This window comes from Cyprinodon variegatus, unplaced genomic scaffold (genome assembly GCF_000732505.1).
Source record: "Cyprinodon variegatus isolate N-32 unplaced genomic scaffold, C_variegatus-1.0 Scaffold184, whole genome shotgun sequence".
NCBI classification, from domain to species: domain Eukaryota; kingdom Metazoa; phylum Chordata; class Actinopteri; order Cyprinodontiformes; family Cyprinodontidae; genus Cyprinodon; species Cyprinodon variegatus.
In genome coordinates, this window is record NW_015150637.1 from 55,730 (window position 1) to 81,805 (window position 26,076).

At 38.2% G+C, this 26,076-nt stretch overlaps 1 protein-coding gene across 1 annotated transcript in view; it reads right to left on the minus strand.

Moving 5' to 3' along the window:
• The window catches only part of LOC107087437 (Na(+)/H(+) exchange regulatory cofactor NHE-RF1-like), a 32,005-nt gene that overhangs the window by 4,606 nt on the left and 1,323 nt on the right, over nucleotides 1-26,076 (minus strand). The window contains exons 2-3 of the mRNA XM_015379006.1: nucleotides 4,573-4,743; nucleotides 1,681-1,834 (exon numbers count right to left, since the gene is read on the minus strand). Coding sequence (XP_015234492.1) covers nucleotides 1,681-1,834; nucleotides 4,573-4,743 — 325 coding nt within the window. The remainder of the gene's footprint in view (nucleotides 1-1,680; nucleotides 1,835-4,572; nucleotides 4,744-26,076) is intronic.

A 26,076-nucleotide genomic window follows, 5' to 3' on the forward strand; every position in this document is an offset into this window, starting at 1 on the left:
TGTTTGGTGTTTTCAGTTTGATGCAGAGTCTGTTACAAGATTTAGTTTTTTGAAACTCTAAATTAAACCTAGATGTACCATAATAGGGATCAATGCCAAACAGAAAGGTTTATTGTTAATCAAAAACACTTTATAGTATATCTGAGCTTAAAAGACAGACACTACCTGCTGCACTTAAAAAAAAATGTATACAAAACTCATTCTGAGACAGCCACAATTTAACAATATACCAATAAATAACCATAAAACACTACAACTGTTGTATATAAAGCAGGGATAGGCAACGTTGTTCCTCGAGAGCCACTGCCCTGCAGCTTTTGCATGCATCTGTGATCCAACACGCCTGAAATAAATAAATGGTTAATGGCCAGGCCTCTGCTAAACTTACCAACATGCCAAGGAGGTAAATTAGCTTTATGTTTCAGGTGTGTTGGAACAGGGATGCATGCAAAAGCTGCAGCACAGTGGCTCTTTGGTAAAGACTTTGCCTACCCCTGCTTCATATCCTACTTGTGTGGTGTTTTTATGGTCGTTTATTGTTAAATGCATGCATCTAAAGGTTGTGAATGAATGAATGAAGGAAAGAATGAAGCAATGAATGAATGTCACCTCGCTCTGTAGATGCCGGATAAGAAAACCATTCACCTGATTCAGAGGTGTTCAATGTAAAACATGCAGAACACCGCCCCTTAAGGACGGAGTTTGGATGTATCTTATGCACAAAGCCTAATGAGCTTCTCGAAGCTTAGCTAAAGCACAAAATGATCAAACTATGCATTAAAGCACAGTTTCACTTGAACCATGCTTACCATTCACTAAGGGACAACTTGATCAAGCAAATGTATAGGCCTTATATATAGAGAGAAAGAGAGATTTATTGTTAAATGGTCCTTCTACTTTAGATAAATGTCATTTTGCTATTTAAACCTCTCTGGTTGCTCATTCTTTCACTGCTATAAGGTGGAGGCCTGTTGATGCCAGTGATATTTGGGACAAAGTGGTTCTCAGTCTTTTTATTAAACTTTGAGAAACAGACATGTTGACTGTGTAGCTCTCTGTGTGGTGTAGGAAAGCCTTCACATTAGAAAATATTTACCAAGAGCCCCCTCTAGTGGTTTTGTTGGGTAAAACGCATTTTGGACTAGGGCCTGATTTTCTTATGATAAAATAGAAACAAAATGTATTTTGTCTTGCATGCAAGGACTCACAGAATGCATATTTTATTTAAGAGAAGTACTCTGCAGCATTCACCTGCAGACTGAGGATACACTGTCAGATTAATCATATATTTTTTAAATAAAGTATTTCTGGAATGACTTTGCTCTGTTGTGCTCAAGTGGAAAAAAAAATCTCATTCCCGAAAAAACATAAGCAACCAGGTAAGTCAGGGGAAAAAAAAGTCTGATCTGCCTGATCTGATGTATTTATATTGAAAAGATTAACTTTCCCTGCAGGGGGATGACATTAGAGGGGCAGTAAGTGGCTTATTGTATGTGATCCTGGACAGAAGAAGGAGAGAGCGGAGAAAAGGAAAACAAAAAATATAACAGAGGACAGCCGAGGAACAATAATGGAGGCAGTAAAATGGCGATAAATTCAGCTGGTGGACAGAAACATTACGTGCTAATTACACTCATTCAATCAGCCACTGCTGCAGCGGATGGTGAGCGGCCTTCTCACCATTTAAGTGCGCAGAGGTGGGGGTCACCCTGCATCTTTTGAAGAAGGCGTCAGTGTCTGGGTCCACCACCAGCAGCCGGGTCACGTCTCCTCCCGCTTTAATGGCGGCGACAACCTCTGAATGCGTCTTCCCCTCCACAGACACACTATTCACCTGAAGAAGATAAAAAAGGATCACTTTAGATCTCTTTACTTTGACTACACAAGTCAGAAATAAATCCTGCTTCTTTTTTTTTCTCCCTCCCAGTGCGATTGTTCCCACACAGTTAATCACTGTCAGGACTTCTTTTCTCAATATTATCAAGCCAGGAAATCCTGTGTCCACACACAGGGGTCCTGCACACATTCCTGCGTTTATTTACTCTTTTTTTTTTATTTGCTTTAAGAACTGCACAATCATCACGTTTTAGCTTTGAGATCAGATTATTTTTCGGTATAAATCTCCATGGGAAAGCATGTGAGAAATGTCTCCAACCATGTGTGTGTGCTTGAGCCTTTAGGTCACAGGGTGGACCTCCACGACTGAGCTCAATCCTGCGGAGGAAGCTGGACAATAGCGGCTTGGCCAGTAAGAGCAGTAACAATGGCCGTCCGCTCCTCACAAAGCCCCTCCGTCCTCAGTGGGTGGCGTGGCCGTCTGGGGCCCTCTCAGGGAGTGGAAACCTAACTCAAGACTCTGAAACAGAACGTTTAATCCGGCTGCTCTTCCTTTCATTATCTTTACTGTATTGTTTCTTGCACCAGACCATCCCTCTGACTTAACCCTGGAAGAGGGACAAACCACATAGCTTCTTTTGTAGTATTGTAAATTTTTTTAATCTCCCTTCCAAATAGTCTGATATTCCGTTTCTATGTAGAGTTTTCCAGAAGCTTCTTGAGTTTTAAACATAACATGCACTGAGGACTCTCAGTGTTCACAGACCCATCCAGCCTTTACAGGGTATTTATGCTCCAGGTATATATTTATATTTTGTAGTAAGTTTCATTTCATTCTAATGGTAAGTAGCATATTTAAAAAGCTCTGAAAATTGCATTGTACCATATATTAACATATAAATGAACTTAACTACTGAAAAAAGGAATACCTACAGGGCCACCCTGCAGAAAGACCCCCACAACATAATGCTGTTACATTCCTGCTTTACAGTTGCATGATATTCACAGGCTTTCCTGTTTTTTGGGTGGATTTTCTGTAGTTTTTTTCCAACTGTAACAGCTGCCAATTCATTTTACAGTAATTTTCGGACTATAAGCCGTGACTTTTCCCCCACCTTGCTGCTTATATAACAATGCGGCTTATCTATGGACTTTTACAGCTAACGGCCACTAGGGTAATACCTAAATCTATGGATTTTACCATCCACCATGTTGACATCACATTTGCTTCAACACACAAGTATGGTAGACGCGTGCGCGGGAAAGCAGAGGTCCTCCGTAAGCAGACTTCTACCGCGAGTGGTTCGAGACAGAACGACAGCGAGAAAGACAGACATTGCGAGCGCAAAACAGTTTGTGTGACACCCTCATTATGGAAAACAAACGTACCGGTTTATAAATGGGAGCTTCTATTGCACTAAATTGTAACAGTTAACGTATGCATATATGCAAATTGTGTTGAAATGTTAATAAATAGGAGCTTCCCCAAACAGTTGCCTCTTTCCTGACAATCCTCTCTGTGCACGAACCATATGGTAATTAAACATAAAAAACCTGCGGCTTATACTCCACTGCGGCTTGTATATGCACAAATCATGCAATTTAGCTTCTGCGGCTTATACTGAGGTGGGGCTTATAGTCCGAAAATTACGGTACATAACATTCAGTCATTCACCTATTCAAACACACTCACACACTGATGGTGGCAAACTACACTGTAGCCACAGCTGCCCTGGGGCTCACCGACAGAAGCGAGGCTGCCGTATACTGGCACCACCAGTCCCTCCAACCATCATTGCTTTTTCAATGATGGCTTCTTCCTCTCTGAATGGCTTTTCAGTCCATATTGATGCAGGACGCATTTCTTTGTAGCTAATGCAATCTCTTTGAAGTGCCCCTCAGCAGCTTTATAAGGTCTTGTTTTCTTTGTGGTGATGCACATATTTCACTAAGACATGTTCCTCTCGGGTACAAAGAACAGGTGAATTAAAATTGATTTTATAAAGAAAGGACCCTTAAGGACTTTTTCCTTCTAAGACGTCAACTACTATTTAAAAAAACAATCAAAAAAGGATAACACAGTTACAGTACTGGAACACAAAACAGATCTGAGGTTTTTCACTTTAAACTGCTCAGTATTACACATCTAGTTAAGAAATGATTGGCACTTTAATTTTCTAACCTGTCCGTTGATACCAGTCATTTAAACACTGTCTCAGTTTCATTTATTATGTTTCATTACAGATAGTTTTCTGCTTCTGCTTCTAGTACATTTAAGACTCTACTGAATATCAGAAAGCCTCGTTGAAGTTTCAAAATAAAATTTCATTAAATGACCTTTGCTTCAGTTGAGAACAATTAATACTGACTGATAAAAACTACATACAATCATTTCCACACATGAAGCTGGCAGATCACAGACCAGAGGGAATATAAAAGGCTTTCAATCCTAAACCACAGTAGGTGAGGTCTGATTACACAACGCACACAATTCTTCTCTATTTTTGTCTAAGAAACCTCAGGCTGACGAGAGCGGAAATATGCAAGACTAATCAGGATACGCCTAGGGGAATGTTTTCTAGTCAACTCTAAAGTTCATTTCTATGAGAATGAATCTGGATGTATCCTACCAGACATCTTCTTAGTTTTAATGATGTCTAATAAAGTCTCCATTTATTATCTGTGGCCGTTAAAAGCCCTGTGCAGCTTCAAAGGACTCCAGCCTTTTAAAACTACCTCTACTATCCTGTCCTTAGGCTGCAGGCCGGCCCTCTCAGCTGGAGAGTCTTCATCCACCGCTCTGATGTACTGGCCCGGCCGCGCCCGCTCGCTGTGCAGGTTGAAGCCATATCCATTGGACCCTCGTTGGATCACGCACAGACGTGGTCGCAGCTCGATGTGCACCTCCTGTAGGAGAAAACACACGTTAGTGATCTGAGCAGCAGGGGAGCAGCACCAGGTCAGTCCATGGATAAAAAGGAAATACCTCCACCATGGGTGTCAGTTCAGAGAGCACGAGGGGCACAAAGATGACTGACAGCTCCTGTGAGTCGTTTACCATGAATATAAAGCCGAGGGCGAACATGCAGCTGTCTGCTGCTGCATGCTGATGTGTTGTGCTCTGTATTTTCAACAATCAGGGGTAAACTTTAGCAGCCGTTTTAGGCCCACGTGATTCCGATTGCTCGCCAGGAAGGAAAGGGGGTCTATGATTGGAGGTCTGTGGGGAAGGTGTCTGGAGTATTTGTGAAGGGGGCTCTAAGGAAAAGGGACCGGTTCCGGAGCGGCTCCGAGAAGGACAATGGGAGCTGGGCGTCGACCACTGGTCGCCTCTCCCATCCTTGTCTCGGCCAATCCTGCGCTGGGATGGCAGGAAGAGTCAGAGCTGTATTGTCATCCAGGAAAAAAAAAAAAAAGCTTGATCCCAGAACCTCCCTTCCTCTGTTAGGATGAAACCAGTTTTAATTTTAGCTTTTCTTTTTGAAGGGGTGGGACTATGGTTGCGTCATCAAAGAGGACAGGACAAAGTAATGAGCAAAAGACAAGAGCTTTAGATTGTATTAAGAGTCAAGGTGATCTCCACCACCACACCTGACCTTACACTCCCTCAGGCATAAAAGCAGCTGCTCTCCGACCCTCCCTTAGTAAATGCAACGCTTTTAGGAGAAATCAGTGCCTCATTAAAAGCACCTAAAACCATCGACTGCACACATTTCACTACCCGAGGCAGCTTGACGCAACATTTTGTCCTGTAATGTAGAAACCATTGAGCTATTATCTCTTCAATATGTTATGTAAACCAGCAGTTCTGAGGTAACCATCCCCTCCCACATCCAAACTGCTCTGCTTTGCTCTGCAAAGAACCTAAAATGAGAAATTCAAAAGGTTACAGAGAAGTTGAAACGTTTAGAGGAAGACAGAGAAACTGTAAGAATGATCTGGAACAGTTCAAACACAAAGAGGGAAAACAATAAATACCACTGGAGGAACTGGAGGAAGCAATGGCTTCATTTCTTAGAAATCATCTAGTTACAGACAAAACCGGCCACAACAGAGTTGTGTTTAATAAATACGGATGTCTGTGACCCTTTGTGGGAACCCAACGGCCGAGTGAAAATGGAAGAGCTAGCATTTAACAGAGCTAGTCATGTTAAATGCTTACATGAGACTCTATCCACTGTTTAATAGCTTTCCCTTTTGATATACTTGAAACAATGACAGCATTTTAAAGAGATAAAAACATTTTATATAAAGGCTTCATAAATGTCGATCTGTTTAATAAGCATTGCTATGTATCGGTGTGAACAGTCTTTTAATTGCTAAAATACCGGTAATCTAAAAAAAAAAGGCTTGAGTCAGTAAGCTGTTAGCCCTAAGATATTTCTTCCATTTTTAAAAAAGATTTTTCCATCTGTTTATAACAATTTAGGATGATAGATGAATTAGAAAAGGAAACTAAATCTGAATCTGAATGCTAAATGTTTTTTTTTCTAATCCGTGAATAAATATACTCTGATTTAATGTTTTAATTTTCAAGAATTCTTTAAATGTGTGGTATTTTTCCTTGAAACTATTTTCAGAATACTGTTTTCAGAATACTGCCTAAGTGGAATAAAACATTCATCCCAAACGATTATATGCAAGCGAGTGAAATAAAAAAAACAAGTAAACACTCAAGCATGTCTGTAAATTATGCCTATAATTGTTTAAAAATTTAAGTCTAAGTCTACTGTTACATTTGGTTACTGCTGCACTTTATGGAATGGAAACGTTATTTAATGTCTTAAAAGCTGTACTGAACGAAATTTTGTTTTGTTTACACTCTGTTTATACACGTTGACAATAAAAGTTGTCTAAATCTAATTTGCTAGATTTAAATATTTTCCTTTTGGATTATAAGGCACTAAATATTCAAGGGCCAAAATGCTTTTTTGAGGAACTTCCTCATGAGTGACTGAAGTGTGAAAATTAAGATTAAATCCAAATTTGCATTATCGCAAGCATAAAACGTTCCGTTTTATTGTTTGCCTTTTATTTTGATGCAAAGCACTTTAGATACCTTGTATATGAATAGTAACTTGCCTTGCCTTACCCTTAGAGTGCAGATGTAAATTACAGAGCCAACAAAAAGGTGGAGTCTGCTTTAAATGCTTCATTTTGCATCAGTGGATTGTTTTCTACGGTTATTGATGTTCCCCAAATGTTGCAAGAAGCCTCGGCAACATTTTAAAGCTATGTTTAACCCAGTAAAACCATCTCTCTCGTGCAACATTAAGACCTTTGATTCACTGTTTGCTGACATCTGATGCCGTACGTGCTAATCAGCCAAACCCTCTATTCTCACACCAGTGTGAGAGCAGTATGGGTTTCACTGCATATACTTTTTGTTTTTGTGCTGATTTCTCTTTCACGTTAGGAAGTTGATCCAACAGACGGAAGCATATTGAGGAAAGATGTGTCGACAGTTCCTGTGCTTCACTTCCCCTCTTTAAAGAGAAAGTCGGAGTCCCTGCAAGTGTGCTCATTTAAAAAAAACATGTTTTAATTCTGGGAGGAACGCTACCAAAAATCTGAAAAGACAACATTTGACTTTGATCTTTCATACAAATGCGGCAAATGTTGATATGTGAGACGAGATGTTAGGGATTATTTTCAAAGCTTCCTCCGAGATGCAGGGCTTCACACGGCTGGGAATATGCTGTATTATTCTGAGCCATGTTACAAAGGGAAATTAGGGATTTTCACAGCCTGTCTGTAGGCTTTGCATAACCAAACAAACTCTGAGTAAACAGCGTAAGTTGAGGATTCAGTCTGTTTTCCTTCCCCATGTCGTTTTCTTTCACACGATTTAGGGTCTGGGAAGAAAGCTGAAACAAGTAAAATGTCAAGGATTATACAAACTCTACTGAACTGAACTAAACTTGGGCCTTGGCAGTCAGTAAATATATGCTCTTCTCAGTGTGATGTGCACGGATTGTCTGTCCTTGCACAAATGATTGCTGTTATAAGTCAGTTGAATCAAACTCAGTTAGCTTATTTCCTCTGAAATGTATCTACTATTGTACATTTTGTGTTTGTCATGTTAAAGCACTGAACAGTTGATGTTCAATAACATTTGCCAGCGTCTTGGATTCCCATCTCGGCTTATGTTTGCTCAGCAGATTCCACAGATTGCCGACCGGCGTGAAGATTCCTCGGCCCTCCACTCCCCCATGACACAGACCATCCTCTGTTGTCCTTGCAAGGGTGCGTTGCATCGTCTTCACAGTCACAGGGGTGCCTAAAGTCAGTTGGAGCGCCCACCAAATGCCAAGAGTTCAGTGCCATAGTAGTACTAATCTATCTGCTTTAAAGATCTATTAAACATCTGCCTTTCTGGGCGTAACTATATCAAAGTCTAATAATAGGTTCAATATGATCAAAAAAACGTGTACGATTTGGAATGGGAAAAATTACCACAAAATTGCAAAAAAATCAGTTAAAGTGGGAGGTTTTGAATAGATAATAGTTTCTACACATGGAGAGATGCAAAAACTATTCTGTAAAGGGCCAGTTTGAAATAGACACCCTGTCAACTACCGCTGACATGGTTATTGTAATGGTTAGCTCTTAACTAGATCATAAGGTTGAAATAAAAACAGCCCAATGCCTAGAAAAGCACTGGCGCAGACCTCTGCCAAGCAACACATTTTCCCCCCAAATTGTGACTAACACCAATAGATAAAACTCACACATGATCAAGAAAAGCTTGAAAATTTGGTTTAGGCAACTGAGGCAAGTTTTCTAGAAGACATTTCGCCTCTCACCCAAGAGGCTTCTTCAGTTCTAACTGCTAATTGGGAGCACTGAGATCAATATACTGTAGGTGTAACGAACATTTAGGGGAAAAAGAAAAGGTGGTTCTGTCACATGCCTTGTTGAAGTGTGAGGCAGGTGAGACGTCAATCTTCTGGGTATTGTTCCTAAAATGCTTGTAGTTGGGTGAAAAGTTATGTCTAAGACCACCTCCTCTGTTGAGAGATGTTTTTTTCCAGGTTAACAAGGATGGCTTTCTTAACCCCTCTCTCAAACCATCTCCCTTCGTTGGCCAGAAGACGGATCAAATTTAAATGAATTTTCCTTGGCATGAGGTGCACCTCTGGTAAAAATGTCATTAAAATCCATCCCAAATTATTCAAGCTATCCTGTAAAAAGACAGAGAGACAAACACACACACATTCTCCTAAAAATATAACCTCCTTGGCAGGAGGTAAAAGCTTAAAATAAATGACATCCAACAAATAAATCCACAGGAGAATTTCTTTATGGTCTTTTTTGTTTTGCTTTGAACCCAAATAAAAGAGAAAAGTTATAACTTTTACATTAAGAAGAATAAGAATAATCATCATAAAATCATATTCTACTATTCTTATAATCTATTTCTCACACCAGATTCTCCATCTCTCTGATAGCATCCTGACAAAATGATGAACTATTTATGCGAATAGTGATGTTACTTAGAAACTAAATAACAGCCTGAGGCAACTTTTCTCACATAAAACTGAGACTTTTGGGCGTTAGCAAGAGGCTTAGAGTCCTTTTATTGTGTTTAACCCATACTCTAATGTAACATGCATGGTTAGGACAGGTTTGGTAGCCTTTGCAAAGCTCAGGGCTAAGAGAAAAATCTGCATTGTTAAGAATCTACACAGGGATTGCTGTTTAAGGAATTGAAGTTATTCTAGGCATGGTAAAAACAGCCTCAAAACGTAAAACGTATTATCAATATTTATTTATATATATATATATATATTTCATATATCTTTACTATCGGTCTTAAATAAAAGTTGGAACATAGAAGAGTCAAAATCAGTGTTTTCAGGTCAAAGGTTTATGAAATAAAAAGGGTTGAATAGAAAATTCCTCAAATAAAGTGACTGGTGGAACTCGAGACACATGCCTGACATTTATCTATTAGTTCTTCAGGGTGGAAGATAAGATAAGTAATGAAAAACTAAGCTCCATCATGAATATGGAGAGCATCAGATATGAGCATTAGTTTTGTTTTAGCCTGACGACTCACAGCACAGGAAAGGGGATGAAAATCTATTACAAAACTTCATTCATATGAAACAGAAATACTTCCAGTAAACAGCTGAACTAAGACCAATGGACAGCTAAATAACTGACTAACAACTAATAATGGGGAGTGGCAAACTAGTGGTTAGGGGATAGAGCTTGGATTCCTGAGGTTGTGAGTTCAAAACCCCTGCACTGCTCCCTGGGCGCTGCACTGTGGCAGCCCACTACTCCCCAAGGGGATGGGTTAAATGCAGACAGTTAATTTCTCCATTATGATCAATAAAGTTCAATTTCTATTTTCTAATAAAAGATAAAGTTGAAAGTCAAATATCTTTAGGGAATTCAGTAAAGCATCCAGTAGTGTATATTTGTTTGCATTGACTCATTTTTTATAAATATTGGTTATTTTCATTCAGCAATCACTCTCCACTAAACTCACATATAAGAACTAAAAAACAAATTAAACAATTTTAATTCTTCCTCACAAAAAATTATAATGAAATAAGTAAATTCTGAGCTCGGGCTCATGTTCTGATTTCTGGGATGCAGTTTAGATAATAGCACCTTAAACTGATCTGGGGAATTGGTTTGTATTTCTGCTCTTTCAAAAAAAGGTTGCAAAATCTTACAATATAAGACTTTACAGTTTTTTGGGGTTTTTTTTTTAGCTTCTTTGGGCTTTACACAAAAATATTATTGTATACCCTATTTTTTCAAATCGCACAAACACAAACAAACCTATTCCAGACTCTTTCCCAATGTTATCACAGATCTACGGGCATATTGGGGCCAAATATTGTGGCTCTGTGGTTTAAACCTACCTTTTTTATGAGTCTATACAAGGTGACTGATGAGCCACTAAATGGGGATTCACTGCTTCTCTTTAGGCAAAAATAAATTCATGTCCTGTAAAGACGTTTTTAGCAGTGACAACTGAAGAGTTGACGAAGATAGTAGCTTTAAAACGGGGATATTAAAACAATCACATACAAAGGATAGCAATTTACAATATTAGCTTTGATTTACATAAATGTTATTATGTTAATATTTAATATAAAGCTATTAAAAATAATTCAATGTTGTTTCATTAAGTCACATTTATCTCTCCTTTAAGCCCAAATCATCACATATTGATAGTGAAAGGATCATAATGCTTTATGGGGAAACCCTACAAGGAAGTGGATCTCGAAAATTAGGGGAATTTCCCCAACTCCAACCTCAGAATCCAAAATGGCCTCCTTTAAAATTGTTAAGCCTAAAGTAGCTTCCTCTTTTCACACAAAATGATATATAGTATAAATATATAGCCTTCTTATTTGAAAGTGGTGATTATTGGATGCCATCAATTAACATTTTTATGAACTGCCGAAATTAACCAAAGAAAAAACAGCTGGTTCTACGATTTCCTCAAGTCTGGCCTATAAATCTGATCTGACTTTACTGATTTTGAAAAATTAATTAGATAAATGGGTCTCCCTGTCAAATAAAATGTAGGCTGCAGACATATAGGGAGTCAAAAATTAGAAATTAAAAGATAATGAACACACTGATCCATTCACAGAGGTCAAGTAAGAATTTATATATGATTAAAAATTACTTCAATTTTTAAGACTTTCTATGGATATAATAATTGTAGCACCACTGATTTATTAAGCTACATGTATTCCTTAATATAAAATCACTCCAAAGTAACAGAAGGGCAAATAAGTTTAAATATCCTGAGGTCATTAAAATAAACTACATCTTTCATTAAAAGCAGGATGTATGATGCCCTCAGTTTAAGTATCATTTTGATTTGTTGTGTCATAAATAAAACTGGTGAATTAATGCAGAAAAAACAAGTCAATTTAAAGGACCCGTTAATACATTTAATCATTTGTCTTGTAATTCTTTCTGCTTATCTTTAAAACATATGTGCCAAAATAATGCTGATACTCAGACTAAAATATATCAAATCAAAAGGTAAATGGTATCTTTATTTCTGAGGTTATTGGTAGGCTTGACTGATATGAATCTTTAGGGAGTCACAACTGTCATAACAAATAGCTATCATGTTTACCACCCTCTGCCTGAGCCAGCAGTCATTTTGCATTATCTAGCTTGTTGCCTTTTTAATGTTCAATAGAGAGCTGGAGCTGTAAACCAGAGAGTGAGATTTGAGCTGCTGCAGCCCTGCCACTCAGTCAGCCGCTTAATTCATATTTTCCCTCATGCTCGGCCAATTTGACAAATAACTACAGGCAGAAAAGACGAAGCGCATCGCTTTGAGGAAAAAAAAAATGAAGACACAGCATTTAATTCAAAGTGGCATTCCATATTTTCCAGTAAAACCACAGCGATGCTCACTAACAGTACATCTCCATCCAGAACATCTGACAGGCTGTGAAATCACACTTTCTGTGGATCATCGGTGACAACATGTCACTCTAATGGCTATCTGCCATTTCTCCGTCAGCTCTCTGTGTAGACTCTACTCCTCTTTCCCTCACCCTCCCCTTCCTCTGATGAAGTAAGACAGCTTTCTCATGATTTTGGCTGCTTTGATCAGCATTAACAGTAACCAGTGAAAGTGACATGCATGGGAGCACCGTGGTTATTCTGTGACATGGGACATCATGTGCCTTGTGGTTATTGTGATTGTAATTTTCTGAAAAAAGATTAACTCCCTCAAGGTCAGATCCAATAAATATTTCCAGTAAATTTTGGCGTAAAGTTAGTTTTTTTTTGCTCTTGGGGTGTTTGGATTGGTACCTTTGGGGTGTTCCATTTAAGCTGGACCACTGGATCAAGACAGAGGCTAGGACACAGAGGGACAAAGCCCACTTAAAAAGATGCAGGGAATATGTTCTCCTAGTGAGCAATAGTTCCCACTACTAGTGTTTCTCTAATAACCCTAGTAAGTTTCTTTTACTAAAGGAGGATGCAAACAGAAATGCATCAGCAGTGCCGGTACTGATAAGACCAAATGCATGACACCAAAGTCCTGGAGATCCAGTGCCTTACAATCAGAAAGGACAAACTTCACTGTAATTCACTGGGATTTATACTGAAAGAATGAATGATGAATAACTGAATTTATATTCAGCCTTCTTTTAATCTGATACCCAAAAAGTAGAATCCAATGCAAAAACCTCCTCTTAGGAGACAAATATCATCACTAAGACCAAGCAGCACAGTCGAGAGGCAAGGGATAAAATCCTGGAGAGGTTTAAAGCAGCATTTGATTATAAAACAACATATGAAGCAAATGAAAACAGTCTGGATAGTTTTTTTTGGGAGTAGGCACTGCTAAACGACAATGCATTACTGACCGGAGTGACCGAGTTGTGACAGTCCAGGTTTTTCTGTTTGTGAATCATGACCTCTCACTTAGAGGAGCTGGCTCTCTTCCTGGTCAACTGGCAGGAGGTTCTGGCCTCACAAAACCAACAGTATCACATCATGCGTGAAGCAAAGATAAGATGCTGGGGTTTCCAAACCAGCAACCCTGCTCACCATCAGCGCACCTTCAGGTCCTGTCTATGGACACCATTAACAGGATTAAAAGCCACAGATTGGAAAATGAATGGAATTAAATACTCTTCAGTTCTGGAAGAAAATGTGTTGGAGGCCATAAAAGATTTAATATTGGGGCAGAGGTACATCGTCCAGTGCACCAATGTATTTACATAGATCAAATGATAATTATGTTGAAAAAGGTCAAGTCATGGAGGACAAAAATACAGCTAAAATGTGTGGCAAGACTTGTGTCCCTGGACATGAAAAGCTGGAGGTGCTAAATGAAAAAAAAAAGTAATCCTTTCCTTCTACATCTTATTTTCACACTATTGTTTTGGTCTATCACATGAAAACTGATAAAAATATACTGAAGGAGTGGTTTAGCAATCTGGCTTTGTTTGAAAACAAGCAGAACTGATGACATGAACATGTTGTGGCCTTACTGTAACAGTTTCAAAACCACAGACCCTTGAAGCGAGCCACTCATGGCTCATTTGACTGGATTCTAACACTACTTTACTTTAAAACGCTATAAAGTTACTCACAGGCCGCTTGTTATGAAGGGACATTTCAGGCAGAGTTTTATCAGACCAACACAGGGGTACATGGCCTGGAAACGGTAAATAGCCTTTTTTCATCCCGTCTTGTTTTACTTGGAACTTTCATCCCAGGAAATCTTCAGAATGATGTCATTGTTGTTATATTTTGCAAAGGGACAATGAGTCACATTTCTGTGACTTAAAGGACAAAAATAAAACCCCAGATAGATTTGAAAGCGTAGAATGGGGCGTTAAATCACCATAAATGTTAAGTGTATGGCAGTAAACACCATAAAAGTTGTGTTCTCTTCAGGGTATTACAACTTTTTACCAAATAATTAATGGATGTATTTTAAATAATATATTTAAAATATCACAATCTCAGACTCTTTTGGCTAATCCTGAAAACTAAATTAGGAATTCATTGTGAAAGACATTTTTATTTTAAGGTTAGTGTTACTTTAAACTACAGTATTGCTCTGTACAGTAATGCAACTTTACCCAAATGCATGAAGGCTTTTCTTGATGGTTGTTATCTTTTATAATCCTTTAAATGTTACCACAACCGTCATAGTTCTTGTTTTTTAATTTGATGGTGAAGATTCTCAGTCATCAGGTTATAGTCATTCCAAAAAAAGAAAAAAAAAAAACAATCCACTGGACTTTGTCTCTAAGTTTGAAGACGTTTCGCTATTTCTGACATTTTGAATTGAAAAAGCTTTCTGGATGGAAAGCGAAACGTCTTCAAACTTGAAAATAAAGTCCAGTGGATTGTTTTTTTTTTTTTTTTACTTTTTTGGAACTTGTTTTCAATTGTGAAAGAGGTTTGTTGGTCAGATTAGGTCATTGTTTAGCTAAATATGACCGTGGGAGAAATGTTGGGTTCTTTAGTCTCTTTTCTAAAACATCAAACTTCTCTTAAGGTTCATAAAATAAAATAAAATAAAATAAAAACCACTGCCCGAATAGCAGAAACACGAATGTCTTGATGCATCAAATAAACCTTGCACATTTTACTAACGCTTAGAATGAAAAAAATTAGTTTAGTATTGAAGAGCACTACTTTGGTCATTCTGCTCCATATATGAACTTTTGGTTGAACATACATATATTTCAGAACCTTTTTGCTATTTCTCCTTTGTAATAACTGTTCCTGGATTTAAATAGAAAGGAGCTGAGCCTATAAAAGGGGAGTAAAGTCATTTCCCCCCTCACCCCCCCTACAGGGTGGGGCGACCCTTCAGCTCACTGTCAAACATGGGCGGTGAACCTTTAGCATAATGAAGTGGGGACTAGGAATGTGCCATTGTGGAGTCTCTGTCCAGTGTCCCATGAGACCCAGTCACCACCGACTCCACACACCCACACAAAGAGGGTTCAGGTTCCACTCCGGACCTGCAGACAGTGACTCTGTTGTTTTGGTTGATGTGACAAAGGTTTCAACAGGACAGAGTGCTGAGAGACTAAATGACGGCATATCATGAAGCACTCTACGGGTGAATTATTTGTTATTACCCTGATTATGTAAATGATGTAATGTTGTGCAACTATCCAAACATTTCACTGATGAGAGTTTTGTTCTGTGTTGTTTGACATTTAAGCGACATAACAGGATCATGAGCTGACACAATCAGGGAGAGTGTTGGCCTGTGGGTTAGAGCAGTGCGCTTGTGCTCAAGCACCCGATTTGATCCCTACAGGCCTTAACCCCACACTGCTCCCACGGCGCCACACAATGACAACCCACTGCTCCCCAAGGGGTTGGTTTAAATGCAGAGAGTTAATTTCATTGCTCTGTACTTGTGACAGTGTAATGACAATAAAAGCTGGGAAAAATATATATAGATATATAGATACTGTATGTCTTCGTTGGTTAAGGGTTAAAATGACAGAGTTACATGTTGAGGGCCAGCTGAGGATTTCTGCTGCCCAACCCTTCTCTCTCCCTCCTCTTTCTTCCTTAAATAATCAGAACATAATGTAAATATTCAAAATATTTTAAAAAATAAAATACCTTACAACCCTCTACTGCGAGATTTTTATTCTTTCAGCAAGCATCTAGTAATAAATTAGTTTCTTCTCAGTTTTCCCAAGAAAGCATTGCTGGTGGATAATCCTATTTTATAATACTTAAGGTTTAGCTATGATTACTTTCCATAAAGAACATGTCAGCGTTTTAAGTCAAAGCAGCAATACAAAAGAAGCAGGTAGAATTTTTACACTTTCACTTATCCTTTGCTGCAACAACAAGTTTGGTGTTGAAAAGAAATAGTTTTAACCGGGCTGCAAGAAAATGAGAGAGAGCAAGACTTCAGAAGATTACAGGGAAGCTAAAAAGCAAAGGCGATCTATTTTATTCCTTTTGGGCTTTTAACCTGTGGTTAAGTTAATACATTTAAAAATGTAGGCAGAGTTCTGGAAGTGTTTGACTTTATGTATTATAATAATTAAAGATCACCCACAGCAGGAAGATTTAAAGAAACATCTTTTTTTATCATATGTTTGAAGAAAAAAAAAGGGAAATCAAAATAAAATAGAATATATTTTTGTCAGTAAAATGCTTAAAAAAGATGGAAGATTAAAAATGAGTCACAAAATGCTGACCAGAGCATTTCTACGCAGCAGAGGGATCATCAAAAATGTGCGTGTAGAGAGGATTTATACTGGTTTCTAGTGGAGGCATGTAAGGAGATAATACTGTAGTTAGAAAATTTTAGACTGTTTTTCTTGATTATTTAAATTAGAGCTGAAACAATGAATCAGATTAATTTTAATAATCGACTATTGAAATTATCATCAGCCGATTTAGTAATCGATTAATAAAAAACTGGAGTATAGAGACACTAAAAAATGCCTCTAACCGACAGAGAAACCCATTTAGAGCAGTGATTATACCAAAATTGTAAAAAAAAAAAAAAAAAAACATAAATATTTTGTATTTAAGATCAACTTTTCGTCCATCAGTATGCTCTATCCAGAGCTCCTCAAGTGGAAAAGTTTTATTTTCATCTGGTTTAATTCAGTAAAAAAAAAAAACTTCTTTAAGGAATCTTTTGATATCGGATTATTAACAGATTAATCCAAAAAATAATAAAAGATAATCGATTAGCAAAATAATCATTAGTTGTAGCCCCAGTGGAAAAAAATCTACCTGTTTCCAAACAAAGTAAGCAAAAGTATAATATCTTTTCTGTTAATCATTAAAAACTGAGAGTAGATCTTTTCTCAGAGTTCTGATCTGACTCTACTTGCACTATTATACTAGTGCTGCCAATGAGCACCTGGTGAAAGTCTTTATCAAGTTGGTAAAAATAAGTAGATAAAGTGATTCATTTTCTGATGTTATAACAACATATCAGGCTATACCCCTAGTCTCTTATTAGTTTAACATTTTCCAATCAGAAATACACAATACTTTGACACAGTGCAAGCTTTATCGACCGTGTAAAACACTCCTAAAGGCAGCTGCACTTGCAAACATGGCCACACCAATATGTGCATGCACAGCACTGTGAAACACCCACACAGAACAAATATAAACGCAAAGCATGTCCAAGTGAGAGTCCGCAGGTGGTCAGAATGAATCACGCAGTACATCTGATCCTGTCAGACAGCACTCCATTACTCAAACAGAGAATAAAAGCCTTGCTCTGTCACAGTAGCTTCGATAGTAACCATACTAACAGAGGAGTCAAACCATCAGCAGGACCTCTGTTTACCTTCAACCACAACTGACAATCAATAATTGGATTGGCAATAAAACCAATAACAAAACATAAAACCCAATTTCTCATAGGATGCATGTTTTTTTTTTTTTTTAGATGAAAGATTGTTTGTCCTTGAAAGATGGGTCAGTAAGGGATCAAGCTGAAGGAAGTGGGAGAATTCTCCAGCAACAACAATGACAGGAAACCAGCACTAACGTCCTGAGGTCTGAACCTCCTGCTGACCATCCTGGTTCAAATAGTTACTGTAGGTGTGTCCATTTCTGCCTCTAATGCAAATAATTTCACAAAGTCTGTGTTTGCTCTATTATCAGCTTCATCAACCAGCTAAACCTTCAAGCATTCCTTTCACTGTCAACTATTTGAGTAATTGCTCAAACTCTGCTGGCGAACAGACTCTGTTATCGCATCAATTGTCTCACAAAAGTAGTAATACTGATTTAACTTTTTCAAAGCTATTTACTAAATCATTAACATGCCCATTTATAACCTCAATATAGGTAGAACCCCTCAGAGATTTCTTAGAAAACATTAGTTAACATCATAAAGACCAAGGAACAAAGAAGAGAGGCCATGGAGAAAGTTTAAAGCAGAGTTAGATTAAAATCACATTTTTTCCAAGCTTTCAACATTGCACAGAGCTCTGTTCAATCCATCAAATGAAAATGGTAAAAGGACAATGGCACTACAGATATAAGTGATGCACTAAATCAATGAGTTAACTAAGAAGCATTAATCAGAAAGCAGAAATAAACCTGTAAATTTCCCCTTTACGGAGTGACAAGAAGAAAGAAACCCGTAATAGGTCCTGATAGAAAATGTTAAGAAGCCAAAGCAAAGACCTGTCAAAGAAGATGTTCTTGTCCTACACAAAACGATATGCAATTGAGGAAATCAACACTACACCAGAATACATAGGCCCAACAGAGAAACATGGTAGTGGCAGCATCATGCTGTTTGAATGATTCTCTCCAGCAGGAACAGAGGAGGAGCTCAGAGCTGATGGGATAACAGTGGGTGCTCAATTCAAAAAGTTAGAGGCTCCAAAAGATCTGAGACTTTGCTGGAGGTTGTCCTTCCAGCAAAATAGAATGACTAAACATACAGCCAGAACTCCAATAAAAGCAACCACTACCTAGCCTAGTAAACTAGCCCCACCCGCTAGCGGCCAAAATCATTTTAGCCTGCGAGTGGTCTAACCTCAATCAATGCCCCAGGCCCTAGAACTGGCAAGACGATCACAACACAAAGATGTGTTTGGAATTTTTGGATGCAAAACGGGCGTGACGACAAAGCTGCGTGACGCTGGAGAAAGCACAACAAGGAAGATGGCAACAACAATTGAACAGCTCTCCTTTGACTCAGCTTTGGAATCAGTATCGGAAGGATTAGACTTTAGGTTTTTATTGAAGGGTGAGCAGGAAATGGTTCTATGATTATTCATTCATCAAGAAGGACGTATTCGCTGCTTTAAAGAAAAGCTGTTTGTCGCGCTTACTACATCACAGTCAGATGCTCTCATTGGTCAGGGCGTTGGCCAATAGGCACAGACAAAGTTTGAAAGACAACGGGTTGTTCTCATCAACAATCTTCCGATGTCTTATTCATCGGGGCCAGACTAAATTACACATTTAATCTCAGATTTAGTCTGGTTTATCAGGCTAACTACTACCCAGAAACATTTGAGAATTTGCAAGACCTGGTTACTTGATGCTCACATGCACTCTTTGATCAATCTGACTGAGTTTAAGCTGTTATGTATACAGGTAGATAACTGATAGGGGCAGACCCTTAGAAGAGTTGCAGCTCCAAATGACTCCATAGAGCGATTATAAATGCATGCCACACTTCAGACTAGGGCTGCAACAAATGATTATTTTGCAAATTGATTAATCTGTTGATTATTTTTTCGATAAATCAATTAATAATTTGATAGCAAAAGGTTCGTTAAAAAGACTTATTGTTAAATTAAAACAGGTGAAACTGAATCTTTTCCACTTGATGAGTGCTGGATAGAGCATATTGACAGGTGAAAAGGTTTTTGTTATCTTACATTAAAAATGTTAAAAAACTATTTTGGTATAGTTACTGCTCTAAGTGAGTTGCTCTGTCAGCTAAAGGCATGTTATTAAGTATCTATACAATAGTTAATAATTAATTGATTAAGTAGTTAACAATTATTCCAATAATTGATTAATCGTAATAATTCGATTACTTGTTTCAGCTCTACTATAGGCTGTTGCTCGTCAGAACACTGTAACCCGTGAAGATGAAATTAAAATCCTTCAGGAACCTTGTTTTGGTCACATAAAATCTCTAAGAAGTTTGCCTCTGTACATTAGTCAGATGAATGCCCTTTAGTTTGAAAATTGCAATGAGAATTTGAGAGAAAGGGAAAAAAGGTTGTTTGGATGTCGGTTAAAATACTTTTCACATTAGTCACATCTGTCCTACAAAACTCTATATGAATGTAATCTCTAAGGACCATGCAGTGCTGAGCAAACATATCTGATCTAAATCTTTCCTCGCTACCCTTTTAAGATGCTTTTCTTGTAAAAACCGGGCCCTTCCATGGAGATTCCTTATTAAAACGAGAGGAAGATTGTGTCAGGCCAGACTGCGCACACATGGGTCCCGAGCTCTTTAATAAGCAGCTTTTATAGAAATCAGATTAGAGAGAAGAAATTGCAAACACAGGGCACTTTGACCAAGTCTACCTCGAGTGTTACTAAAACCCTCCCGCAATGTGTGTGGTGTCTCTGAGCTGCAGTGTCTTTCTCTCTCTCTCACACACACAGATATATCAACTTAGAAACGCCTCCCTGCCTTTGAGATCTCATCTAGACACAGCCAATTTCATGTGACAAAAATGCTCTTCCTCTTCAGTAATTACTGTTTAAAGACGAGCTTAGGAAAGCAGCCAGTGGTGAAGAACGACGCTAAAAAAAACACCCCAATATTACGCCCTCTTACTGCAATCTAACTCACAGGCACTTTCACTGCAAACACACATTGGCAGAAAGATGCAATCTGAACACAATTCTGTTCATACGGTTAATTATTTATCTGCTAAACTTTCACTACTAGTTAGGAGAAAACAGATTTTCCAACCAATGATGTTTTTTTGCCCGGATCAGCAGTCATAAATCTGATGAATACAGCGGTTTGCCTAAATTTACGTAGTTAATCATTCCTCTAATCCTGGTTGCTTGTGGTAATATTTCGAAGCAACAACTGCCTGATCAGCTCCAGGTTATATAACCATCTAAATTTACTCCCACTGTTTTTTTGTACAGCTACTTCTAGAGAAAAAAAACAATGCGCCACACACAATACTTAAAAACATGCAAATATAAAAATATTAATTTGACAAATTATTGTATTTTAAATGTACAACATAGTATAAGTGGGGTAAAAATTTAGAAATATTCTTATTTTTAAGAAAATAAAGTCAATTTTTACTTCCATCCCAACAAACCAATTTACATAAAAGTTGAACATGGATGTGTTTGTCCCTCCTACTAATATAGGGGGATTAAATGACCCCTGGTCTGCTCTCTTTGAACTGATCTTATCCACAGCTCTTATCTTCCTCCACAGAGGTCTAAAAATCATTTTCTTTTCATATTTGAGAAAAAAACTCTTTGTACAAATACATTTATACTTTTCTTCTCTGTTTTGGTCCATTGAAGAGCTTATCATTCGATTTTGTTGCTTTGTGTAATATAAGTTTTTTTTTTTTTTGATCAGCAGTCAGTATCGTACCTGCGCTTGATTACCTTTTTTTAACGACCTTGACGTCCAGTACATGGTGTGCCTGCTTTACAGCTGAGCCATGAAGCGCCTTGTAGTTACAACAAAAAGTTAGAACTGGAGAACAACTAATCCAAGAAGGCCAGTAGTAGAACATTTCTTCTAAGTCAAAATGATTTCCAATTTTGTAGCGGTTCTCATGAAAGTTATTTAAAGCAATCAATTGTCTGTTCCTAATGAGTTTGTTCCAGATGTTGGTTAACAGTAGGGATAAAATAAAACAGACGGATTAAAAAATAAATTTCTGACTCAGAGCTGATGGAAAAGTAAAAATTTAAAACTACTATTCTTAATTTTCTTTTGCAATTTATGTGAGCCCTATCAGAAAACGGAGGTAGCTATGTTTTAGACTGCATCTGAAGCGAGAACTGCTGATGTAAATTGCTGATTTACATGATGATCATTTATTAATTTGCATCTACCTTTAGTATTAAACCAAATTAGGGCTGCAAATAACAGTTATTTTGCAAATAGAATAATCTGGCGATTAATTTCCGAATAATCGATTAATAACCGGATAGCCACAGGTTCCTTAAAGAAGACTTTTTGCTAAATTAAACCAGGAGAAACTCAAACTTTTCCACTTACATATTGTCAGAAAAAAAGATTTTTATCTTAAATGCAAAATTTTTAAATATTTTTATACATATTTTTGTGTTTTAGATTCTCTAAGCTCCAGTTAACGACTAATCGATTACAAAGTTAGTTGACGATTATTTTAATAATCGGTTAATCCGATAAATTTTTTTCCGCCCTAATCTTCACTTGTAAGTATGTCAACTGAGTACATAACACATGTCACTAAATAGCTTACATGGCTAGCCATCAGAATCATTAATAAGTAGCAACTCCAACAGTTTTCTGTTCTGTTATGTAAAATAAATTCCACGTTTTACATTCAAATTAAATCCAATATTGTTTACCTTACATTAGAAGACCCTTGTAGCCAATTCCTGCAGGTCAGACACTTACTACTAATACATACTCCACAAAATCCAAGACATCCATAATCATGGTTTTCATGATAAATCAAATCATATTATATTCCTTATTTATGTATTTTTTGCCTAGAAACATGTTGATGTTAAGAAATTCAGCAAATACTTTTAGAAAATCCTTTTGAATTTCAACCATTCAGATTAAGCTTATAAAGTACATAATCAAGTGTTGGGCTTTATTGACTGTATAACTGAGGTGTTTTATTCTAATTTGAAGGATTTTAATCCTAGTCACACTTTTCTTATTAATGAGCTAATGGTGGAGGCTACATCCTGCCATCATTTTCCTCCACAATGACAGAGTAAAACTTTTACAGCCTGGTAAACAGAGCAATGACCTTTGGAACGGATGAAGTGTTTTGGTCTGTTTTTCCTTTCCGCAGTGACGATAGCGGATTCTGTCCTCCCGGGGCGAACTGAACGTTTCTGACCCGTAATCACTGCTCATCCATTTTTCACACCTCCCGTTCTCACTTCCACCTACCCTCATCCTCACCTACACTTCACAAGACCTGCAAGCACACACACACACACACACACACACACACACACACACACACACACACACACACACACACACACACACACTGTCAGCGTTGACATGGCAACCACAAGCTTTAGCCTGAGCAGCTTCAGGAGATGAAGCTTTAAAGTTCGGGCGGATAGGTGATACCAGATAAGTAGCAGTGGAGCGTAAAGCAGAGCTGGATCAGCCTGGGCTGTGTGAGCTCTGTAAGTGCTGGTGTGTGTCGCTGGCGGAGCGACAGGACTTGGACACAGGAATGCCAGACAGGATGCAGGAAGAAAATTCCAGAAACAGTTGAGTTTGTGCAACACATGCCCCGAGGTGGCTTTGCAAAACAGAGAGCAAGCTTAAAAGAGTCTCTAGAGTCCAATTTTACTACGATGTGCTCTGATGTCTCCAAGTTACTTTCCCAGCTTGGGAAATCTTCTTTAGTGCAAAGAAAATTCCCATTTGGGATTACTCCTCAGCAAGATTTACTCAGGTCATCCTTTTCTTTTTTTATATATTATTGATAAGCTGCTGGAATAAAAACGCAGCACTTGAAAATGACTTTCTATTGTTTTCCTGAAACCTGCTTCCCTTTTGGGTTACGTGCCAGACTCAAGAGAAGCGCCACAACTCCATTAGGCCATCTGTGGAGAGGATCGGGAATAAACACAAGAACAATTGTATGCGTATTCCGGGAACAAACAACATAACCCAGAGATGCTCAAGTGTGGAGCACAAACAAGCGTGGGCCGTTTCTATTTCCATGTAAGAAGGAGAGAGAGAAAAAAACATCTCTTAAATACCAGAAACATGAATCCAACATGGAAATGCCTGCATTGGAAACCCAAAGCTGTCATTATATAGCTGTTGGATGTAGAGCGGCTACTGCCTTTTTGTTCTGAAGGTTCATTCTATCAACACAAATGCAAGAAAATGACTTATTGGTCTTATGTTTGCTTTTTGTTAAGTTTAAAGTATATGAAAAGGGATATTTCTACAGTTAAACATAAAACAAGAGTCCCAGATTTATCATAAAAAATATTTTCAGGTTTGGTATGGAATTGGCTTTTGAGAAAACTCTTTTTAGTTTGCTGCTGCAGCAAACTGGAAACTGTTTGTGGTTCAATATGCAATAAAAGAAGCTATAGCAGGTTTTTTTCTGTGGTTTTCTGCCCTTCTTCCCATTATGAACTGAGGATGAGCGTTGGACACAGACAGAAACAGCCTCGGGGATAAACATCCAGGAAGGCTCAGCGAGGAGCCACAGCTGTCCTCGACTGGAGCCTCTGCTGGAGTGAAACACGACCAGACACACACACACATGGCAAGGGAAAATAAAGCAGATGGCAACAAGTGGCTGAGAAAGAAAAAAAAATGGCCTATAATATTTTGAAACAAAATCAAATGAAAGGGATTTATTACACAAAGATTTGAGAAACAGAATTCAATTATACCCCACTGTTTGTTGTGGGCAGTTTAGAAAATGAAAATCATTTGTTGTTGTTGACAGCATCTAAAGCAGGGACACACGTTTAAATTCTCCTCGACTTTCCTCTGCTGGTTTTGGCCTCAGTTATTTAACTTTATGAGTCATAATCCAAAATCTTTCTGTGTTTTCAGGAGATTTATCTTTAAGATGGACCAGGAGGAATAATTTAGCCACCCAGTGACACACTGTTTGGGGTCATCAAGAGCATTCTGCAAGGAGAAAATTATTTGGACCCTAAAACTATTTGTTATTTTGTTTTGTTTTTTTATTCCTTGGTCAATCAAAGTTGGCTAATGGTTCTAAAGTTAATTTATGATCAGTTTTTGTTTAATTATTTGCCATTTATCTTGATTTTTCTATTGTATTCATGTTATTCAAAATTTAAATAACATGCATAGCTAATGTCTGACCTGAAAAGGACAATATTTGAAAATCTTTTATTAAAATCTATTATTTTATTAAGTAATAGCTACCTAATAGTTAGAAAAGCATTGTTTGCAGATCTGTTAAACCATCTTGTTGACATTTTAGACACACCTCCTCAAAGGAAACTGAAGGAAACTGTTTCAGGTGAATTTGCCTCGTCTGTTCCTGTTTGGCTGTGACTCCATCCTGGAGAGAAATATCAGCTCTGCTGCTGCCATCAACACCCTTGTTTATAGATGCAGGACATCGGCCTGTTTTTCAGTGTAGTCCCGTTTCTCTGACCGTGACTGGCTGGGTGTGCTCTCTTCATCCTCTGACATGGGAGCTCACTCGGAGCTCGCCTGCCTGACTGTGTTTTTCCTGGACAGGACTGCCTTTTACAGCTGCGTTTTGTATCTCTGCTTCTGTCCCCTCGGCAGATGGCCGCTCACACTGAGCCTGGTTCTGCTGGAGGTTTCTTCCTGTTAAAAGGGAGTTTTTCCTCTCCACTGTCGCTACAAGCATGTTTAGTGTGGGGGATTGCATTCAAGTCAATGAGTCGATGCAATCAACTGGTTGTCCTTAGATAGAAAACTTTGAATCAATTTGACTGGATGATCTGGTTGAACTGTAAAGTGCCTTGAGATGACATGTGATGTAAATTGGCGCTATATAAATAAACTGAATTGAAATGAATTATGAAGCTCATTGAGAGAAAGATAATTGAGATAATAGATAATAGATAGCAGTAACTAATCAAACTAAAGCAGGGCTAAAAATAGGACATATTAACTTCATGTCTTCACTCTTTGTCTACAATATAAATGTCTAATAAAAATAAAGAAAGTGACTGAAAGGTAAAGGTGCATCCAAAGGTTAGTCTGGTAATGTCTGGGTGGGGTTCTGGGGGCCAAGAAGTATGGGGCCTCCAGTTTTAACAACAGCTGCCTCTGTCTCAAAGTAGTGTGTAACAGAGTGGCCCCTACTATGCAGAAGGGCCCTTCTAACCTTCACAGAGTAGCCTTTCTTTGAGGAGCCCCAACCTGACTGCTAATGAACACGCTGACCTGTCAGCTGTCATCACAGGTTGATAACAAGCAGGTCTTCATCAGAATCAATGGCGTAACGACACAACAACAGGCCTGTAAGCAACATAATCTGGGTGGGCCCCATATGAAGTACAACACCCCATCCATTG